The 22,704-nt window shown below is 53.0% G+C and overlaps 1 protein-coding gene across 1 annotated transcript in view; it reads left to right on the top strand.

The window, feature by feature from the left end:
* Positions 1-20,408, top strand: part of LRP5 (LDL receptor related protein 5) — a 103,891-nt gene extending 83,483 nt beyond the window's left edge. Inside the window, exons 11-23 of the mRNA XM_031943612.1 lie at positions 1,302-1,494; positions 4,912-5,082; positions 6,180-6,350; positions 9,203-9,405; positions 9,977-10,167; positions 12,106-12,315; positions 12,667-12,792; positions 13,078-13,314; positions 14,253-14,363; positions 14,870-15,106; positions 15,813-15,952; positions 18,829-18,926; positions 19,933-20,408. Of these exons, the coding sequence (XP_031799472.1) occupies positions 1,302-1,494; positions 4,912-5,082; positions 6,180-6,350; positions 9,203-9,405; positions 9,977-10,167; positions 12,106-12,315; positions 12,667-12,792; positions 13,078-13,314; positions 14,253-14,363; positions 14,870-15,106; positions 15,813-15,952; positions 18,829-18,926; positions 19,933-20,194 (2,350 nt within the window). The 3' untranslated portion in view covers positions 20,195-20,408. The remainder of the gene's footprint in view (positions 1-1,301; positions 1,495-4,911; positions 5,083-6,179; positions 6,351-9,202; positions 9,406-9,976; positions 10,168-12,105; positions 12,316-12,666; positions 12,793-13,077; positions 13,315-14,252; positions 14,364-14,869; positions 15,107-15,812; positions 15,953-18,828; positions 18,927-19,932) is intronic.
* Positions 20,409-22,704: the final 2,296 nt, after the last annotated feature.

Raw genomic sequence — 22,704 nt, 5'->3', positions numbered from 1 at the left:
AATATTAAATAGTAATGGTGATAGTGGGCAACCTTGTTTCCCTCTTGATCTTATTGGGAATGGTTGCAGTTTGTCCCCATTACATATGATGCTTACTGCTGGTTTTAAATAGATGCTACTGATTATTTTAAGGAAAAGTCCATTTATTCCTATACTCTCAAGTGTTTTTAATAGGAATGGATGTTGGATTTTATCAAATGCTTTTTCTGCATCTATAGAGATGATCATATGGTTTTTGTTAGTTTGGTTATTAATATGGCCAATTATACTGATAGTTTTCCTAATATTGAACCAGCCCTAATTCCTGGTATAAATCCTACTTGATCATGGTGTATTATACTGGGGATGATTTTCTGTAGTGTTTTTGCTAATATTTTATTTAAGATTTTAGCATCCATATTCATTAGAGAGATTGGTCTATAATTTTCTTTCTCTGTTTTCAACCTACCTGGTTTAGGTATCAGTACCATGTCTGTGTCATAAAAGGAATTTGGTAGGACTCTGAAGCAGCATTTCTAAAGTGACTTAGAAATCTTAAAATTTGTTTTCATTTTAATAATAAGAACCTGGCAGACATGGCCGGAGGTAAAGAGCAGAAAGGAAGGTTGGCCCGGAAGCCCCGAGTCTCTCCTCCAAGCGGCTTCTGTTAGAGAATACAGTCCATTTAATGCCATGGTGCCCTGGGGCGGGCAGGCCCTTGCAGAGGCAGCGGGAAGGTTCCTGGTTTGGAATCAGGGCCGCGGGTCCAAACGCTCCCAGAACCAGTCTCCTCATTTCCAGGAGGGACAGAACCTAGAAGGAAGGAAGAAAGAGTTCTTGAGATCCCAGGACGGGCTGCGGGCGGCGTCACCCCAGGGGCAGGGACGGGTTTCAAAAAGCCATGACTTTAACCCAGAGCATTAAAGGCAGCATTTCCAAATGTCTCTCCTGCAGTTAAGCTGAAAGTCTCCTGTGGCCTCGAAATCGGGTTCTCTTGTTGTCTCTCTGTCTCCCTTTATCTCTCTCTTTCTCTGTGTCTTTTTCTGTCTCTTTCTCTCTCCATCTTTCTCTCTGTTTTTATCTTTCTGTCTCTGTCTCCCTTTGTCTCTCTGTCTCTCTCTGCCTTTCTCTATGTCTCTGTGTCTTTCTCTGTCTCTGTCTCTCCATCTTTCTCTCTGTCTCTCTATTTCTCTCTGTCTCTATTTTCCCCTGTGTGTCTCTCTCTCTTTTTCTTCCCCCTTCCCTCTCTTCCTCCTCCTCCCCCCTCCCTCTTTTATCATTAACGGTTCCAGGTCGCTGATGTTCCTCCCGGTCCCCCGTAGGTACCTCTACTGGACAGAGTGGGGCGGGAAGCCCAGGATCGTCCGGGCCTATATGGACGGAACCAACAGCATCACTCTGGTGGACAAAGTGGGGCGGGCCAACGATCTGACCATTGACTATGCGGACCAGAGGCTCTACTGGACCGACCTGGACACCAACATGATCGAGTCTTCCAACATGCTGGGTAGGAATGTACCAATTCCCCAACATGGGGGTGCGGGCCATGGAGTGCCCAGACAGGGTGGGCAGGGCAGTGGGCTCAAAGGGGGGCAAAGGGCTCCTGGGCCCACTCAGAGTCTAGGCTTCCTAAAGTGAAACAGACAAACACGGGCAAGTCTTTCCCTATACCTCGGGACAGTTCAGTTCAGCCAACATTAATTAGGTCCCTTCTGTGTACCAGGCCCTATGTATACAGGGGAGCACCAATAAAAGAAGCAGTCATCTCCTCAGCGAGCTCACTGTCCACAGCACGGTCCCTTCAGTGGTCAGGGTTTGCTGGAGCCAGAGTCCCTCCCTCTCGGCCAGGCCTACATTTCTGTCTGTTCCTTCCTCCAGAAAAGGAACCAGGCTGGGGGGGGGGGGGGGGGGGGGGGGGCGGGCAGCTGGATGGTACCCTGGCCCTGGAGTCCCATAGCCTCATGGGTAAAGGGGGTTCCTCCCTATAAATGTGAGCTTGTGCACACTGGCCGTCTGTGGGAGGAATTCTGGGCAGCGGCTAAAGGCCCCCGTCTGCCTCTGTCCGTCCGCCTCTCACTTTATTGAGGTCTCTTGTTTTGATGGTCAGTCATTTCCCAGAATTCCCGAGCCGGCATCTGGTCCGAGTCAGACCCAATAGTCCCGGGTGCCCACCAAGGGTCAGCCAGCTCCGACCCAAAGTCCTCCGGCGAGAGAAAGTCCCTGCTTCCCCCAGGAGGGCTGCAGCCACACCGTGGTTCATGGCTTGCACCTCCCCTGGCGCCTTTGTTCCCACCATTGTTCCACCTGCACCATGGGAGAGTGAGGGGCCTGAGGGCCGCCATCCACAAGCTTGACCCTTGCATTTCACAGGAGACCAATGAGGCTGACAGCGGGGGAGGAGGCGGCTAAGTACATCCCTTCCTGAGGCCGGGCCCACTATCCTGTCCACTCTGCCCTCTGGGTCTGAGCAAAACACGTGTATGCACATAGAGACACATACATACACAATACACATGTTCACATGTGTGCACACACACACCTGCCTTCCAGTACTTAGTGTCTATGTGACTGCCTCAGTTTCCCCACCTGGATAGTCACAGTGCTTCCCTGTCAGGGTCAGAATCATCCGTTTCAGCAGGTGGAGACACTCTGAGGGCTGGGCTCCGGTTCCCAGGGTGTCCACACTGCCCTGAGACTGACCATTTGTGGCCGGGGCTGGCGCAGGGTTGGGGAGGCTCCCAAGAAGCATGTGGGTAGGAGCGGCCTCCAAATGCCCACCAGGCTGAAGGTCCAAGAGCCGTCGGGCTGCCCTCATTGCCATGTGTGTGAACCCGGACTTTCTCCCGGCCCAGCCTGGGACATGCAGTCGCTGCCAGGGGAAATGTCTCAGGGAGAATCTGGAGACCCCCCTGGAGGAGGAGATGCCGGACTCTGAGCTCCTTTCTCAGCCCAAATTGCCAAGGGTTCCGACTCTGCTGCAGGGAGTGAAACTCCGGGCCAGCCCCGGTTTGTTAGCCCCTCGTTGGCTCGCTGGAAAGGTGACTTTGTGGAGAACCTGCCAGGGCAGGCACTGCCAGGTGGTCAGAGGCAGCAGCGCAAGGGCCCTTGGGGTCCCCACCTGGGCTCTAACGCAGGGGAGTCGTTGCTGCCTTCTTGGAGGACAAAGGACAACAATCATCCGGTTGTGAGGATCAATGATTCACGGACAGGAAACTGAGACCCAGGCTCGGGGACGAGCATGATGTCCCATACCTCCTGACTGTCCTGAAGTTGACCACACTGGGGGCCACGGGGGCCACAGAGTCATGGGCCTTAATCAGGACCTTTCACGTTCCCCCCAGATGACGTCGCTGAGGGCTGATCTCTGGTGGCTGCGCCCACCATGCGTCCTGGTGCTTCACAACAGCCACCTTCCATATGGCTGCTCCGCAGCCGTCTCCATGTGTGTCTGAGGGACAGCTGTGGTCCAGATGTCAGTGGCCACTATGACTAACAGCCAAGAGACCCAGAAAGCACTGATGTTGTGGTGGGGGGACATCCTGGTGAGCCCACTGCTACTGACCCCTGTCCAAGGTGCTGGACTCCCCCAGGACTCCAGACCAGAACTCCAGACCAGAACTGATCCTCATGAACTAAACCAGGAGTTAGAAGATGATACTGAGATTGTGGAACAGTTACTTCCATGACTTTGACCATGACTTCCTTCCTTCCTTCTTTCCTTTCCTTTCCTTTCCTTTTTCCTTTTTCCTTTTTCCTTTTTCCTTTTTCCTTTTTCCTTTTTCCTTTCCTTTTCCTTTTCCTTTTCCTTTTCCTTTTCCTTTTCCTTTTCCTTTTCCTTTTCCTTTTCCTTTTCCTTTTCCTTTTCCTTTCCTTTCCTTTCCTTTCCTTTCCTTTCCTTTCCTTTCCTTTCCTTTCCTTTCCTTTCCTTTTCCTTTCCTTTTCCTTTCCTTTCCTTTCCCTTCTTCCTCTTCCTCCTCCTCCTCCTCCTTCTCCTCCTCCTCTTCTTCTTCCTTTCTTCCTTCTTTCCTCTCTCCTTCCCTCTCTCTCTCTCCCTTCCTTCCTATGTTCCTTCCCTTCCTTTCTTCTTACATTCCTTCCTTCCTTTCTCCCTCCCTCCCTTCTTCCCTTTCTCCTTCCTTCCCTCCTCCCTTCTTTCCCTTTCTTTCTCCTCCTTCCTCCTCCTCCTTCTCCTTCTTCTCTGTCAGATTTAAGTGATTTGCCCAGGGTCACACAGCCAGTGGTGCCTGAGGCAAGATTTGAACTCCCAGCCTCCATGAGTATGAATGGTTCCATTTATCAGGCAAGCAAACAGAGAATCACAGAAATTAAGTGCTTTGCTCAGGGGGCCCAGAGTCAGGATTGTCAGATGTAACATTTGAACCCAGCTCTTCTTGAAGCAGGTCCAGCCATATCTCTGGGAACTCTCCAACGTCCAACAAATTCATGCAGATGATGTTGGGCTTTTGGGATCCTGTTAACTTTGTATGGAACCACTCGAAAGCTTTCCTGAATTTGTAGCAGTTCTCGCACATTTTCCAAGTCCATGTGCAGAAGCCACCGGATTGGAAGCCAGAAGACCTGAGTTCGAATTCCAGCTTTGTTCCTTACCAGTCACATGACCTTAGGCAAATCCCTTGGGCTCTCTGGACCTCTGTTTCCTCCTCTAGGAGGTGACTTTCAATGATCCTTTTAGTCCCTTCCAGATCTAAGTCCATCCCTCCTTTTGTGTCGTGATAAATGAAGGTTCTGGACTAGGTGACCGTGGTCCAGGGGCTGTGAGCTGGGACAGCCTCCAGCCATTGCCCTTTGCCCTCTGTGAGGGGGAACCAGAACCTCCGGACGGAGCCTGATCTCTTCTTGCCTCCCTCTGATGGTTAGGAGGCACTTCCAATTTCGGGCTTTATTCACTAACCCCCGCCCCTTCGGCGAAAGGCTCACCCTACATCCCCACCTTTAGGGCTGACGCAGTACAGCGACTACATCTATTGGACCGACTGGAACCTCCACAGCATCGAGCGAGCCAATAAGCTTACTGGCAAAAACCGGACGCTGATCCAGGGCCATCTGGACTTTGTGATGGACATCCTGGTCTTCCACTCGCCAGGACCCTGAGGACTCTTCAGAACAAACCACTCGGGCAGCTGGCCTGGGCCCCCAATGGTACAGTGTGGTGGCCCATTACTCCCTGGATCCCAACCACAGGAACTGCAGCTGTATGTGCCTTGAACCCCCTTCGGTCCAATCTCCCTGAGAACCACTGGGGGGGTGACCGGGAGGGGGGGGGAATCAACCTCCTGTCCACTTGACAACACAGCACATTGGTTTTCTAGCTAACAAATGGGCTCAGCCCTTTTAACACCTTCATGTCGACAGGGGGAAAGGAACGGATTCGTCCAGGCTTATTAGTTCTGGTTTGATTTAATATAACTGTGCTGAAAAGGGGAAATGTAATTTGGGGAGATCGGAGGGAGTTGGGAAAAACCCCAAGAGGAGGCAAGATCTGAGCCGACCCTTGTGGAAATTTGGGTTTTCAGCAGAAGAGGGAAGGAGACAGAGTGGGCCAGTTAAGTGGGCGCAGGGCCCAGAGGCAGGAGATGGGGTTTCCCGTGCATGCTTTAGAATCAGTTTGATTTTATCTTGACAGAGTGTAAGCTTCCTGAAGGTAGGTTCTTGCCCCGTGTCCGGGTGCCTCGCGTACTTAACAAACAGCTTCCGTGGAAGCCGGGCAAACGCACCGAGAACCTGCTCGGACACCTCCTGGTCCCCTTGGTCTCCGAAGTTCTCTATTCGGAAAGTTTCAGGGACTAGAACAGATCTAGATAGTTCTTCAGTGGGAGCAGCAGCTGCTGCCCTAGGATTCTGGAGACACAGCCATGATCCAGCTGGATGCTCTCGTTCGAGTCTCAGTCTCCAGGCGGGACGCTCAGTCCAGGCGGGCATCAGGGGCGGGTGTCGTGGGCAGCTTGGCTCTAGGCCAAAAAGCAAATGACCCTGTTCTGGGCCGAGAACGGGGGCTCAGGGTTTGAGGAAGGAATCAGGTCCTCGCTAGGTCAAAGCCCCAGAGGGGGCATCCAGTGCAGGGGGGGCTCTTCCTGGCATCCGGGTCTTTTGTATCTGAAAGGGCCAGCCCTCTTTCCCCCAAAGGGACGGGCAACCCAGCCCTTCTCTGACTTCTCCTTTTCCCCTTTCCCCGGCTTCAGCCCCAACCTTCTTGTGTTTGGCAACGCCATCGCGGATATCCCCATGACCAGCAGAGCCCATGGTCCTCCGCTGCCGGCCTGCCGTGGGGCCCCACCGACCCGCTGGACAAGTTCATCTACTGGGTGGACGGGCGCCAGAACATCAAAAGGGCCAGAGACGACGGCAGCCAGGCAAGTCTGCCCGCCGGGCCTTGGAGGGGGCTGGGGGCGCTCTCGGGGCAGACAGCCCTCTAGAGGAGGAGGAAGAGGAAGAGGAGAAGAGAAGGAAAAAGAGAGGGAGGAGGAGGGAGAGGTGGAAGAGGAGGAGGGAGAGAAAGAGGGAGGAGGAGGCGAGGGAGGAGAGGAGGAAAGGAGGAGGAAGAAGAGGAAGAGGAGGAGAAGGCAAAAGAGAGAAAGAAGGAAGAGGAGGGGAAGAGGAAGAGAAAGACAAGGAAGAAGAAGGGGAGAAGAGGAGAAAGAGAGAGGAGGAGGGAGAGGTGGAAGAGGAGGAGGGAAGAGAGAGAGGAAGGAGGAAGTGAGGAAGAGGAGGGAGAGAAAAGGAGGAGGAGGAAGAAGAAAGGGAGGAAAGGAGGAGGAAGAGGAAGAGAGGGAAGAGAAGGAGGAGGAAGAGAAGGATAAGAGGAAGAGAAGAAGAGGAGAAGGAGGAAGGGGAGGAGGAAAAGGAGGAAAGGAAGAGGAAGAAAAGGAAGGCTTTGAGGAGGAGGAAAAGGGGCAGGAGGAAGGTGATGCTGATGAGGCTGCCCCTAGCTAGCATTTAAAGTTTGGGAAGCACTTTACATTTTTCCCTACACCTGGGGCAGTGGGAACTCCGTCCCCATTTCACAGATGGGGACCCCCCCCCCCCCCCCCCCCCAGCCTCTCCAGGTCCTGAGTGTCTGAGGCTGCTCCCAGGCTGGCTCTGTGCTCTCTGCGCCCTCTTGTGGCCACCACGAGGGTCAGTTCAGTGTTGGGCCGGTTCTGTCAAAGCAAGCCAAGCTTGCTTCCCTGGGTGACCAAGCGTCCAGATCACGCCAGGCAGCTGCCTCCTGAGCCCGTGGCTTAGTGGCGACAGGACCAGCCGCTGGGAAGAGCTCAGCCCCCAGCCCTCCTTCGGCCTCCGCCCCTCCTAGGTGGGTCAGTGGAGCCTTTCTGGCTGGCCTGGATTCAGACTCGGTTATGCACGAAGGCTCCCGGCTTTCCAGCCCTTGGCCACAACTCTTCTGCGTCAGAGGAAGGCGCTCACGGCGTGTCTTGGCGTGGGACGTGACATTCTCTCCTATCTCTTGATGGGATGGCGTGCTGGGGCCAGAAAGTGCTGATTGTTGGGTGGGCGCTTCCCCACAGAGAAGGCTGTTGGGTCTAAGTTGTCTGAAGGATCCTGGAAAGGCTGATCCCGCTGGGCCGGGGCCCTGGAAAGGCTGATCCCGCTGGGCCAGGCCGGCTCTCTTGTGCATAAACAGCTTAAAAGAGAGGGCCCTTTAGGAGATGTTTCAAGTGCCATGGGGCGATTTAGAAAGTTCCCTTTCCAGCTTCTCCCCCAGATCCTTAGCGACGATGCGAATGGGAGCAGCTTGGCTTCCTGAGGGGCCAAGTCTCTCCTGTGGTCAAAGAATAACTAGATAGTTGGATACAATCTCCCGTTTCGGAGGAGGCTTTGTATCAAATATGATCTCTCCCCAGAGATCTAGCCTTGGCCCAAAATGAGGTCCCCCCAAAACGGAGCAGCTTGCACCCCCATCTCTCGCCTCTCGGGGAGTCCTTTGGAATCCTGGCTGGTCTCTGAGGGGTTCGAGGGCCAAGACTGGTCAGAGTGGGGGAGCTTCAGAGCCCCATAGACATTTCCGTCTTGTTCTGCTCTCGCCACCTTGTCTGAGTTTGTAGAAACCTTCCCAGGCTTCTCTGGGATCGCCATCATCCTTCCTCTGAGTGTGAGAGTAATCCATTGTGCTCATGGCCAGAGTATGCTCGGCCATTCCCCATTGGTGAGGGCCTCCTTATGCAGCGCGCTGTGGGATCGGCGGCCCCGCGCTGCGCCTGGAACGCCAGCTCTGACTCGTTGGCCCTGGCAGGCGTGTCTCCTGTCCCCAGGCCCCCAAACGGCTGATCGCAGACCAGGTACTGGTCTGTACTGATTGAGGCCGTTGCCTCATGGGGAACCGCCCATACCAGTGGCATTAGTTCCACTCCAAAGGACAGCGGGAGGGAGCCTGTTCTCCTGGCACAGAGGGCAGTGCCCACTGCTGGGCCATGTGGAGCCCCAGGGCACCTGCTCCCAGAAATCTGAGATGATGGAGAATGAGGAGCTGGGCTGGCCCAGGGAGTGCCCATGGTGGAGATTCAGGGATTATTTCCAGACCTCTCAAGGTCAAGGAGAGAGTTGGCCACGGGGCCCTTGTGGCCCAGGTCCCTTGATGATAATAATAACTATGGATCACATTTATGTGATGCTTTAGGATTCGCAGATGGTGTCAGGAGGGCTGACCCAGCCCTGTCATCCCAGCGACTAGGGGGACCCAGTATCCCTGAGCTGCAGTCGCCTGTGCCAGCTGGGTGTCCACACTATGCCCAGTGTCAATGTGATGAGCACTGGGGGAGGGAGGGCACCACGGGGATGGAAGGAAAAGGCTGGTTCTTTCTATGCTTTGTCTCACTTAGTCCTTAGAACAGCTCTGTGAAGTGGGTACTGTTATTCCCATTTTACAGATGGAGAAACTGAGACTGGGAGAGATTTAGCAGTTTGTCCATAGTAGGATTTGAATCCAGGTCTCCTGGCCGATTTGATCTTCTGACCTACTGGACCTCCTCTCCCCAGCAGGGTGTAAGCTCCCTGGGAGCAGACACTGTCCAGGCTCTCCTCAGTGCCTACCACCTATTGGGTGCTTGCTGTTTCCAAACAAGTTACCCAGCAGTTATTAAGCACCTGCTGCATGCTGGGCTCCACAAAGCCCCAGGCTGGCTACGAGTTAGTGAGAGCTCTTCGCCCGCTCTAGGAACCTATGGCCCGGGCCCCTGGCTCTGAATTCTCTCTGTGTCCTTCCCCACAGCCTTTCATTGTGACCTCCGCCAGCCAGGGCCAAGAAAAGCAGCCACATGACCTCAGCATCGACGTGTACAGCCACACCCTGTACTGGACCTGTGAGGCGACCAACACTGTCAACGTGCACCGGCTGAGCGGGGAGGCCATTGGCGTGGTGCTGCGCGGGGACCGTGACAGGCCCCGGGCCATCGCTGTCAATGCCGAGCGTGGGTGAGGGCCCAGGGAGTCCCTATTGGTCCCCATCAGCACAGGTCCTAGCAGGAAGATCCCAGGCGGGCCCCCTCCCAAAGGCATTAAGCTGGAGGGGAGCCACAAGCACCTGTAGTGGTTGGCTGCAGTTTGAAAGGAATATTGTTCTGAGTGCTCAGCAAGCTGTCCTGGAGAGATTGTTGCTACTGACCGCCTCTCTGAGCCCTCTCTGAGAAGGACCAATTATCCAAACTTTCAGGGATGGGGAGCTCACCACTCCCAGGCTGGCCTTTCCCATTACTGGACACCGCCCATTTTAAGAGACTCCTCTGGTTTGCCCACTCACTGGACCAGTTTAAAATGACCGTCCCCCTCCCTCTGCCCCCATGTATGAGTGCTGGGTCTGCAGTTGGCAGACTGCATCATCATCCCGGGCCCCCGACTCCAGGGCCAGATCCTAGGCCAGACGGCCTTCAGGGCTACCCTGTGAAGGAGCAAAGATGAGAATGACCACGTTGTTGCCTCTGGAGGCAGCCAGTGGGAGGATACTGGCGCCAGCCACCCCCTCACGGCCCGTGTCTGTCCTTGGCAGGTACATGTACTTCACCAACATGCAGGACCGGGCCGCCAAGATCGAGCGGGCGGCCCTGGATGGCACCGAGCGGGAGGTGCTCTTCACCACTGGCCTCATTCGGCCCGTGGCCCTGGTCGTGGACAATCATCTGGGCAAGCTGTTCTGGGTGGACGCCGACCTGAAACGCATCGAAAGCTGTGATTTGTCAGGTGAGTTCTCGGGCGACCTTGGTCTGCGGGTGGCCTGACCAGCCTCACCCCACATTGATGTCTCGGCCCCCATTGAGGCCTTTTCAAGGGCCTCGCCTGTTCAGCACACGGGTCCCGGCTTGCATGGGGATGACCAAGGCAGGAGATAGTCATGTGCCCTCTGCTTTCAGAATTTAGGGTTACCACAATGTTGAGGGAACCCCCCAAAGTTCAGGGCCAGTGCCCACATCACCCCAAGTCCCAACTCTAGGACACTTCTAGGAAACTCTAGGGCTACCTAAGGACTGAAGGGCTCTTTGGGGGACACTGAGGAAAAGGCCCCTCCTTTCTTTGGGGGCATTTCTAAGCATCTCTTAGGAGCTTGAAGCTAGGTGGCCCGATCCAGTTGTCCCCCCAAATTGAGGTAGGCTCCTCAAGCCCCTGGAAAACACTTGCCAGCCCTATGACTGTAGGTAAGGCACCCACAACCCCTCAGTTGGAAATGGGGGTGCTAAGGATAGCGCCCCCTCACAGGGTTGGACTGTTGTAGATTACAACATGATGCTATCTGCAAAGCACTGACCTTCAAGGGCCCATCATTGTTGTCATGGTCGGAGGCAGCGGGACGTGCCGAGAGGCAACCCAGAGGCCATCCCACCTCTGGCAAATAGTCCTCCCTTTATATGATGATTTCATATTTATAGATTTTTATTATAAAACCCAAATTGCAATATAAAAATTATAATCATCACCATAAATATATTATATATTTATATGATGATTTCATGACTTTGTACATTTAATATATTTACTTAATATAGATATACATTTATATATTATGCTGTATATTTATATGACGATTATCATTGTTTTGTACATCTACATGTTTTTACTTATATATATTTATATATTATACCCTATGTTTATATGATGATTATCATTGTTTTGTACATTTACATATATTTACTTATCATATATATTTATATATTATAATCTATATTTATAGATGATTATCATTGTTTTATACATTTATATATATTTACTTATCATATATCTTTACAAATTATACCCTATGTTTATATGATGATTATCATTGTTTTGTACATTTACATATATTTACTTATACATGTATTTATATACTATGTTGCATATTTATATGATGATTATTATAATTTTATATATTTATATATTCACTTATTATATATTTTTATATTTCTATAATGATTATTATAATTTTCTAAGTCCACTTTCTAATGGTCTTGAGGGACTCTAGGGACCGACCACTCCCCTTCCCCACAAACATACAGGGCTGAGTCTAACCCAGGAACAATCTCTGTCCTTTTCAAAATTTTTCTTTCTTTAATATTTTCATTTCCCCAGTTCCACATAAAACATCTTCTTACATTTGTTTTTCAAACTTTGAGTTCTAGATTCTCTCCCTTCATCCTTAACCTCCCTCTTCAATGAAAAGCACATGTGAAATTATGGTAAACATTTCCATAAAAGTCATGTTGTGAATGAAAACCTAGATCTGCCCCCCAAAAAATCCTCAAAAAGAATAAAATATTTAAATTTTAAAAATTAAAAAAATTAGGCTTCCATCTGTATTCAGACATAGTCAGTTCTTTCTCTGGAACAGACAATGTCCACCTAAGTCCTTCAGAGTGGCCGGGGATCAGGCCTTTAAGCAAGATGTTCCGGTCCTTCCCACAGATGTAGAGGGTTCCCCCACTGAGGGCGTCTCGCTCTTTGGCGGGTGTTTAAGAGGACCCAGCTCGTAGCGAGTCCTTAACAGGAGAGCACTGATTGCTTGGGCAAGAGCTGGCAGGCTGGGCTGGGCCGGGCATCGGCTTTCCCTGTCATCTTTTAGACTATGGGTCTCTGTCAGGGTGCCCACAGGAGCCGAGGGATCCCAGGATGTCCAGTGCCCCTCCTTGGGTGACCGCCCGTCTCTTCCAGGTGCCAACCGCGTGACTCTGGAAGACTCCAACATCGTGCAGCCAGTGGGCCTGACCGTGCTGGGCGACCACCTGTACTGGATTGACCGCCAGCAGCAGATGATCGAGCGGGTGGAGAAGACCGGCGGCTACAAGAGAACCCGGATCCAGGGGCGGATCTCTCACCTCACAGGGATCCACGCAGTGGAAGAGGTCGACATGGAAGAGTTTGGTAAGGGGGCCTCTGGGCCTTCTGGAGGTGGGCAGAGTGGGAGGTGGGCATGGCGGGAGGTGGAGGCCACCGGGAGCCAGTGGGAGGTGGGTGTGGCAGGAGGTGGGGGCTCACTTAATACTAGTTTTCTTGCATGCAGTGGAGTGGGAAGGAGCACCTTTCTCAGGGCCTCAGTTTGCTCATGTGTAAAATGAGATGATCCTTCCTGTCTAGTACCGGCGATGTCCTGGGCAAGTGCCCTGAGGGCGCGCTGGGGCCGAGAGAGGCAGACTCGGGCCTTTGGGGGCTGTGGTACCTCAGCCCAGGCGGTCTGCTTCAGGTCCCACAACAGGGATCTCCTTCCTTCCTCAGCCGCCCATCCGTGCTCCCGAGACAATGGAGGCTGCTCGCACATTTGTATCGCCAAAGGAGACGGGACGCCACGCTGCTCCTGCCCCGTGCACCTGGTGCTGCTGCAGAACCTCCTGACCTGCGGAGGTGGGTGCTGGGTCCTCGCGCTCCTTGAACCTTCCGAGGCATGAGATCGCTCCGGCCTCAGTTTCCTCATCTGTAAAATTCATCCCTCCAGATCTGGGATGAACCGGATCTCAGCAAGCATCTGAAAGATCTGGCGGGGGTTGTATGAGTATGTGAGTGTGTGTGTGTGTGCATATAAGTGTGTATGAGTGTGCTTGTATGTTCTGTGTGCGCATCCACCTTGATGGACGCAGCAGGAGCAGTGACCAGCTTGCTAACGCCGGCTCCCGTGCTCCCCTCCCCCAGAGCCCCCGACGTGTTCCCCAGACCAGTTCACCTGCGCCACGGGGGAGATCGACTGCATCCCCATGGCCTGGCGCTGCGACGGCTTCCCGGAGTGCGACGACCACAGCGACGAGGCCGACTGCCCCGTGTGCTCGGCCGCCCAGTTCCAGTGCGAGAAGGGCCAGTGCATCGACCTGCGCTGGAGATGCAATGGCGAGATCGACTGCCAGGACAAGTCCGACGAGGCCGACTGTGACGGTACGGTGACACCTTGGCGGGCCGGGAGCGCAGGACCTCCCACTGTTCGTCCCTGAGCACCCACTGTGCACTGGGCGGGGGATGGGGGCCGGACCGCCAAAGTGGAAGGATCCCCACCCTGGGGAAGCTTCTGTTCTTGTCCCATATCCAGGAAGGGATTCTGAGCGGGGAGGGCCTGTCAGACCTGGGACAGCCTTACATGGGTCTGGAGGAGGCGAGATCTGCAGTTAGGCCGGGATGCATGAAGGGGGTACCAGTCTGCTTGGACCCCCTCGGCCCCTCGGCCCCCATTCCCTTTGATAGGGAGAGGAATGGAGATTCTTGTGGAGGGGCCTAGTCAGCTTTCCCAGAAGTCTCCTTGGCCCAAGGGTGATTGAATAAGAGACTTGTGCCTTAGTGGGCCTTCTGGCCTCTTCCAAAGGGGCGTTCTGGGAGGACTGGCACCTCTGATTCTGTCTGGAGCCTGGGGGACCTTCCCAGTTCGGTGGTGCAGCTTGGGTGAAAGTGCCAACATGGAGTCATCAGATGGGGAGGGAGGAGCCCAGAGAGGAGAGGTGGTCCTCAGTGGTCTTACTCAGGAGGAGGAGGAGGGGGATGAGGAGGAGGAGGAGGAAGAGGAGGACAGGCCTTTGGAGCTGGAGGGCAAGGCTGAGCAGGAGGAGACCATTGGAGCTGGTGGAGATCACCTTCCCGCCACCCCATGCAAACTCCGGGAGGGTACCCCGGGCCCTTGCCCGCCCCCTCCCATCAGCGGGCTCAGGAGTCCCTCACTTGAGTGTCTGATGATGTTGATCGGACGGCAAAGTGAGATCCAGCGGCTCGTGGAACACTTAGCGGCCGCGGCGTTCAGGAGGGCTCTGCGTCCTTGGCAGCAGGGAGGGCGGGCATGGGCACAGGGTGCAGGCAGGCCGGCTCACCCTGCCCTTTCTCATCACCAGCCATCTGCCTGCCCAACCAGTTCCGCTGCGCCAGCGGCCAGTGCATCCTCATCAAGCAGCAATGCGACTCCTTCCCGGACTGCATGGACGGCTCCGACGAGCTCTTGTGTGGTGAGTGGGGCTGGGGGAGGGGAGGGCCTAACTCGGCCCCACCATGCCTCATGGTCCAATCCCGTGCACGTTGTGTCTGCCATGTGCCAGAAGCCACATGGTCCCGATTCTGGGGGAGCCCTTGTCCGGGGCACATGGTCACTAACGGGCTCAGAGAACCGCCCAGGAGGCGTGGCCCGGGCAGTGAGCTGCCCAGGGAGGAGCCACAGTGATTGGAGGAGAAGCTTTGAATGTGGGTCTTCCTAAAACTGGCTACCCCTTCCTCGGGCTCTCTAGTGACCAATGCTCCAGAATAAGGGCTCAGGGGCCCACATTGAGCTGCTCCACCTGTGACCTGAGGCCCTTGGACTTTCCTCCTCCTGCCCAGCCTTGCCCTCTAGCTCCAATGGCTGCCGCCTCCTCCACCTCCTCCCTCTCCTCTTCCCCTCCTGCTCCTCCTCCCCACCTCCCTCTGCCAGCTCCGTTGCTTTCCGAGTCCCCTTGACTCTTGCTCTGGGTTTTGGCAGAGATCACGAAGCCCCCCTCGGACGACCCCCCCTCCCATAGCAACGCCATCGGCCCAGTCATCGGGATCATCCTCTCCCTCTTCGTGATGGGGGGCATGTACTTTGTGTGCCAGCGGGTGATCTGCCAGCGGTACACAGGGGCCAGCGGGCCCTTCCCCCACGAGTACGTCAGCGGCGCCCCTCACGTGCCCCTCAACTTCATTGCCCCCGGCAGCTCTCAGCACGGCACCTTCACAGGTAGGGGAGAGGGGCTGTAGGGGAAGGGTGGGCACTGAGTACCCGGAAACCCCGGTCTGGCGTCCCTGCCAGTGCCGTTACTTGGGCCAGCCGGACTTGGCTCGATGGTCAGGGTGGGGGACGGGGACAGGACCGCCCACCCGAGGTTGTGGAATATGGGGCGTGGTCCCGTAGGGACAGTGGGCCAGAAAGGTGGCAGAGGGGAGGCGCTTCTGCCCCACCTGCCCTGGCAAATCCAGAACACTCCGTGGGGCGCTGGGCCTGGGGCCGGGCCGGGGTCCTGCATCCTGCTCTGGAGGATGTGCTTTAGGAGGTTTGGGTCAGCTGGAAAGTGTCAGGGGGAAACTGAGACCGGTGTGAAGGGCCCCCGGAGACTCAGCTGAGACTTAGCCTGGAAGAGAGACGTTTCTGAAGGGAACGTGGGAAGTTGGACCCGGGAGGAGTTGGGGAAGCTGGGCTCAGGAAGGAAGCTGGCGCACAGGACTCGTTCCATAGGAGAGTGGGCCAGCAGCCTCAGAGGTTCTAAGGGCCTCCCACTGGGTCACCAGCCCAAGGTGGGGGATGGGACAATTGTGGGCCAGATGGGCACCTCCCCTCAGAAATTCTGGGCTTTACAAGGTCTCTTTGGAGCCAGGGGCACGGCTCACCCTCAGAGGTGAGCCAGGTCAGGAGCCCCCGGCACATCTTGTCCCCTGTCTTTCTCCAGGCATTTCCTGTGGCAAGTCCATGATCAGCTCCATGAGCCTCATGGGAGGCAGCAGTGGCCTGCCCCTCTACGATCGGAACCATGTCACCGGGGCCTCATCCAGCAGCTCTTCCAGCACTAAAGCCACTTTATACCCGCAGGTGAGCAGGAGGGGGCCGGGAGGGAGCCATGGCTGGCAGCCTCTTCTCCCATCTCCCCTCCCAGAAGGGAGGCAGGCGGTCTCTTCTCTCAGTCTCTCCTCCCAGAAGGGGGGCTGATGTCACAGAGCCAGAAGGCCCAGTCGTCAGAGAGTTAGGGCCAGGCTCCCCTGAGTGCACCTTCCTTCTCCTCTTTTCTTCTTTACTTCCTTCTCTTTGTTCTTCCGGGAGCTCTAATCTTCGGACTTTTCACCAAGTACGAGCTCCCAGTCGGCTCCCATGCAGTCGTGAACTCTGTGCCAGGTGTGGAGGGGGCCTCTGGGCCCTGAGGGCGTGAGGGCAGGGATGACCCAAGCCCGCTGTCCAGGCTTCTCCTCTGGGGCTGGGTGGAAGTCACACGCGTTCTCCAGAAACAGCCTTGGCAATCATGGTGTCTGGGGGCCAGGCCTGCCAAAGCCGGAGGGCCACACTGATTGGAAGTTGACAGGAGGTCACAGACGGGGCCAGAACAAGTTTGGGGAGACCCAGATGTTGGTGCTGGACTCCTGGCCCCCAGCACTGCTTCCAGCCTCGGGCTTGCTACGAACTGGGCCCTTCTCTTGCCTTGGACCGTGATGTTCTCAAAGGTCTGGCACCTCTCAGCTCCAATATCCAGTGGCCAGGAGCGGGGCTCAGATCTCGGAGCTCCCCGCCAGCTTCCTGGGGGCAGAGCCTGGTCCTCCAGCTCCACCCTCTGCAAAGGAAGCGACCAGGATGTACCCAGTGCTGGGAGTCTGGTGGGATCCAAAGAGCCCCTGCTGATGTTCCTGGGAGGCAGCTGCCCCGGTGGAAGCTCTCCAGTCTGGCTGCCAGGTCCCAAGCCGCGGCTGAAGGGAGGCTCCCAGACAGTGGGGACCAGACCCCTTGGGCCCTCTCCCAGGCAGGCCCCTGCTCTCCAGTCCTGGCCTTTTTGTCTAATACAGCCCTCTGGACTCCAATCCAACTCAGGATTGTGCCAGAAAGGAGCCTCTCAGGGTCCGGGGGAGTGTCAGTCTGCCTGAAGTCACTCCACGTCCCCTTGGCCAAGGGCCACCATGGAGGATGGGCCCAAACTCTGGGCCGGAAACTGGCTGGAATTGGGAATTGTACTAAGCCACAGGCTCCCATCATTCTCACCAGCCTATCTGCCCATTACCTTGGACAATCCAGGGTCCATTGGCCTGAGAACTTTGGATACGACAGTGTGGCGAGGGCTAGTTTTTAGTGATCCATTAATTTAATGACCTAAAACATCGATCTTGATGAGCAGCAAAAGCCCAGAGTGTCTCCCAAGACACAAAAGCCACAGGAGAGAATGGTTCCTTTCCATTAACAAGCATTTATTAACCACCTACTACATGCAGAGAATTGTTGGAGGCCGCATTTACAGACCAGTTTTGAGAGCCCCAGCCGGGCTGCCGTCTGAGTCAGTGAGATCACATCTGTTAAGCGGTACTACGGGAATGTCAGCAACGTTTGTGTCATGGCCACTCTTGTTACCTCCTCCTGGGAAGAGTCGATACAGCATCGGTCAGTCAGTAGGGATTCATTAAGCGTCCACTGTGATACGAGCACTGGGCTAAGCCTTGGGGAGATAAACCAAGGCAAAAGCAGGTCCCCATCCTCAAGGAAAGCTTGATCACATTGGAGGGACAGCAAATTACACACAGGGATAATCTGAGAGAATCGAAAAGTCAACAGAGGGAAGACCAGAGCAGGGAGGAGAAGGGCTACTTGCAAGAAGAGAGCCATAAAGTGGACACGGGTGTGTCCCACACCAGGAGCAGCCATGGAGTCAGTGTCCAGTACATGAGGAGGACGTGGTGGGGAGTGTGAGCTGGAGGGAGATGGGAAAGGTTGGGGCTTCTGGACTCCCCCTTTAACAGTATTTTAGTTTTCAATCACACGGAGAGATACTTTGCCACACTCATTTTTATTATGATTTTGAGTTCCCAGTTTTTCTCCCTTCCCTTCCTGAGCAGCAAGCAACCCTAACCCTAATATCTGAGAAGATCCATGTACAGCCCTTTAAAACGTATTTCAATATTTGTCCTGGTGTGAAAGAAGAACTAGAACAAAAGGGAAAACCTGAGAAAGAGAAAGCAGAAGTGAGAATCAGACTTTGATCCGCACTAGGTCTCCATAGTTCTCCCTCTGGATGCAGATGCAGTTTCCATCCCAAGGCTGCTAGAATTGTCCTGGATCGCCGCATTGCTAAGAATTGATCATCACATAATCTTATTGTTGCCAGTTCTGCTCGTTTCACTCAGCATCAGTCTTTCCAGGCTTTTTTGAAATCAGCCTGATGATCTTTTTTTTTTTTTTTTCCTGAGGCAATTGGGCTCTCTTGGCAGAGATCCTGCAGTGGTTGGCCCATTTTGCAGATGAGGAAACTGAGGCAAGCAGAGAAACAACTTGCCCAGGGTCACAGTCAGGAAGCCTCCGGTCTACACTGGAACCCATGAGGATGTTTTCCACTCTGTGCACTGTGGCTTCCTTTCTGCCTCTCGATTCCTGACTCTAACCCGACTCTATTCAGTGCACAGGTTGTTTCTCCAGCAGAGGGCAGGCTCCTGGAGTGTGTGTGTGTGTGTGTGTGTGTGTGTGTTTTGCTCTGTCTGATTTCCTCAGCACATGCTGTACTGGCCAAGTTCCCGAACCCCCTGCACAGGGACTCGGGGAGCTCTGCCTTGCATCTCTAGGAGTGTACATGGCCCAGCAGTCCGCGTGGGACTCCTGGGTTCCAGCCTCCCCAGCAATGCTTCTGGGGCCAGACTGTGCCCAGCAGGAGGACATGGAGGGAAGCGGTGCAATGCACGTGAGGGTGAAGATGCCGAACCTCTTGTTCTTTCTCCCCCCAGATCCTGAACCCTCCCCCATCTCCCGCCACCGACCGCTCTTTGTACAACACGGAGATGTTCTACTCTTCAAACATTCCTTCGACCACTAGATCGTACAGGTACGCGGCTCTGCTCCCAGTCCCGAACCCACTAGGTCACAGAGTAGGGTCCCAGGGGCCCGGGGAGGAAAACGAGACCCCTAATTTGCTCAAGGTCCCTCAGCAAGTTACCAGCGGCCATGGGCCTGACACCCAGGTTCCCAGTTCCGTTTGTGGGCAACTCCTCACTAATTTACCAGGATCCCAGACCGGGGGCTGGACAGAACATGAGGATGCTTAGTCCAGATGCAGGAACCGAGGCCCAGGGAACCTTAATTTATTTATTTCTAAAATTTAATCAATTAATTATTTAAGTAATTTAATCATTAAATTTAAATAAATTTAAATTTAAATACATTAAATCTAGATCCTCTGCCTGCAGGGTCTACACCATACCCTGGTCTCCTCCCCATAACCTTTATTCCCTAGGATTAAATCATTCCCCATCCGTCCTCAGCTGGTGCATTGGCCCAAGCCCGCCCCCAAGGGCTGGCAAAGTAGCAGCTGGACAGTGGGGAGGGGGTCTCCCCAGGATTTCCCAACCAGGGAGCTGTCTAGGACGGAGGTCTTGTGCCCCCTTGTGGTCGATCTTGGGAACAGCTTCAGCAGGCCCAGTGGGGTTTGGGAGTCCACCCAGGAGCCAGGGCTGGTAGGGGAGGGTCAGGAAACATTGTGAATGGTGGTAATAATTGTGATGGTGAGCTGGAGGCAACCACAGGGGCCGTCCCATCCCGTGCCCTCATTGTTCAGAGGGAGTGAAATGATTTGCCCAATCAGTTGGATCATGATGTCAAATGCAGGGTTTGAACCCAGGGACATGAAGTTCCATAAAGCACTCGTGAGTGGCTATAAGTAAGAATATCCCCATTTCACAGAAGAGGAAACTGAGACTCGGACAGAGTGCCTTGAACTAGCTGGAACTTGCCCCGAATCATTAGATCCCAGGCCTTATCCTCCAGGTCTGGACCTGGCCTGGGCGTCCCCCTTGCCCCCTGTCACTCATTTCTTTTCCCCGTTCCCTTTGCAGACCGTACATCATCAGAGGGATCGCGCCCCCCACGACCCCATGTAGCACAGACGTATGCGACAGTGACTGCACGACCAGCCGATGGAAGGCCAGCAAATATTATATGGATCTGAACTCGGACTCGGACCCCTACCCACCCCCTCCCACTCCCCACAGCCAGTACCTATCCGCCGAAGAGAGCTGCCCACCGTCACCCGCCACCGAGCGGAGCTACTTCCATCTCTTCCCGCCCCCGCCCTCACCCTGCACGGACTCCTCCTGACCTCGGCCCTGCCACCTGGGCCTGCTTCCTCCCCTTCCCCCTGTAAATATTTTTAAATATGAACAAAGAAAAAATATATTTTATGATTTAAAAAAAATAAATATGGTTGGGATTTTAAAACACACAAATGTGAATAATACCAGGGTGGGCTGGGCTGTGAAAACTTTGTACAGTGGAAAAATATTTATAAATTTAATTTTTTAATTTAATTCCCTTTCTTTCTGTGCTACTTGACTTGGGTTCAGAGCCTCGAGTGGGCGTGCCTGTGGCGTGTAAGTGCTCCCCGAGACCTCAGTGGGTTTCAATCATCAGCTCATTCAGGTCCATCTTTGATGGCTGAACCAAAGATCCCACGGGATGGTGGGAAGGCAGAGGTTACACAACCTCCCATGAGAGGGGCCTGCAGAGCCCCTTGAGCAAGCACTCCCTCCACAACATCCGCATTTGGAAAGCCCCCCATAAGTGGGAGCTCCCTACTGTCCACCTGAGGCAGCCTGTGAGGGTCAGGGAAACGTTTCCTCACTGGGTGCCCTTTATTTCTGAAAAATGGACACTGGGAGATGGGCAGTGCCCTACCACAATTAAAAAAAGGGAGGGACAAACTAACCCTCGGCACTTTTCCCTGGAGCAGGAGTCCCAGGAGGCTGCAGTGATTTTGGATCGGCTTTTTTTACCCAGAGTTCTACACATTTCCCAGCACTTCTAGGCCGAGCTCGGTGGGCTTAGACTCGGTGGGGGCCGAGGAAACCTCTTCCTTGTTGTATCCAGTTGTTTTCCAGTTATGTCCAACTCTCCAAAAGTTGGTTAATGAACACATGTTGAGTCAGAAAGCTTCCCAACATCCTGACCACCTGGGGCTGAAGTCGGCCTAGCAATTTGCGGAACATCAAACTATAAAATGGCAGCAGGTCTGCTCCTGCCTCCTCAATAGCCACGTGGGCGGAGAAGTAGGAAAAAGGATGGAGAATCCTTCACAAGCCTCCCTTTGAGAGTTGCTCCTTGTAAGATTGAGGGCCTTGCTGAATGCCCAGTAAAGCAACCTGGGTCTTCTCACTGTATACGAAGGCAGAAGAAAGAAGGGAATTACAGGGGAGAGGTGAATCCCAGTGGCTGCCTCAAGAGGCAATGAAAGGAGTTGGGGGAGGGACTTTCACACAATCCCCAAAGTTGTAAGAAGCCCCATTTCCTGGACCATTGGCCCCTTGCTTGCTACTAAAGACAAGTTTTGCCAAAATGTTCTTATGGAAATCATTGCAACTCAGATACCAATATCAGCTGCTGAAGTCACAGCCGTGGAGAAATTCTATGAAGAACTTGATAAGACTCTCTAGGTTTTTAAAAGAATATTTTATTTCTTCCCCAATTATAGGTTAATAGAATTTTTATTTTTTTCTTTTGATTTCTTTTATTTTTTATTATAGCTTTTTATTTACAAGATATATATCTCGGTAATTTTTCAGCATTGATCCTTACAAAAACTTCTGTTCCAACTTTTCCCCTCCTTCCCCCCACCTCCCCCTCAGGTCGTCCCATACACGTTAAATACGTTAAAGTATATGTTAAACACAATATATGTGTACATATCCATACAGTTATTTTGCTGCACAAGAAAAATTAGACTTAGAAATAAGGTAAAAATAACCTGAGAAGGAAAACAAAAATGCAGGCAGACAAAAACAGGAGTGGAAATGCTGTGTTGTGGTTCACACTCATTTCCCAGAGTTCTTTTGCTGGGAACTCTAGGTTTTAAAAATAATACTTTGTTTCTTTTCCAATTACAGGTTGATACAATTTTTAAGCATTTACTTTTTTTTTTTTTAAACTTTGAGTTCCAAATCCTACTCCTTCCCCTCCCTGAGATAATAAGTAATTTGATATTACACATATTAGGCTATGAGGTTTTCCTCCTTTTTTATTGTTTTCCTTTTTTTTTCCTATTATACATGTACCTTAAATTTTTAAAAATACACATTTCTTTGTGAATTATGTCGGGAGAGACAAAACAAAAGAGAAAAAAACATGAGAGAAAAAACAAGAAAAAGGTGGGGGGAAAGTGAACCTAGCATATGTTGATTTACATTCAGTCTTCAGAGTTCCCTCTCCAGATGCAGAATGGTATTTTCTATCCAAAGTTTATTGGGATCGCCTTGGATCGCTGATCTGTTGGAAGCTAGGAGTTCTTAACCTGGGTTCTGTGAGCCAGCTCCAGGTGCAATATCAGGCATGCTGGACCAGAAGTCAAGAAGTCCTGCATTTGAATGTGGCTTCAGACGCTTATTTAGTGTCTGATTTGTCTTATTTAGACAAGTCACACTCTCTACCTATAAAATAAGAAAAATAACAACATCTACCCCAGGGTGGTTGTGAAGATTGAATGAGATTATAATTGTAAAGTGTTTAGCACAATGCCTAGCATATAGCAGGTGCCATATAAAAATAAGATGTTATTTAATTTTTTGATAACTATTTCATTATAATTAGTTTTTTTTAATCCTATATATTTTAATTTA

The sequence above is a fragment of the Sarcophilus harrisii genome, chromosome 6 (assembly GCF_902635505.1).
Source record: "Sarcophilus harrisii chromosome 6, mSarHar1.11, whole genome shotgun sequence".
Classification (NCBI taxonomy): domain Eukaryota; kingdom Metazoa; phylum Chordata; class Mammalia; order Dasyuromorphia; family Dasyuridae; genus Sarcophilus; species Sarcophilus harrisii.
The sequence above is the reverse complement of the archived record's forward strand: the minus strand, read 5'-3'. Positions and strand labels throughout refer to the sequence as shown.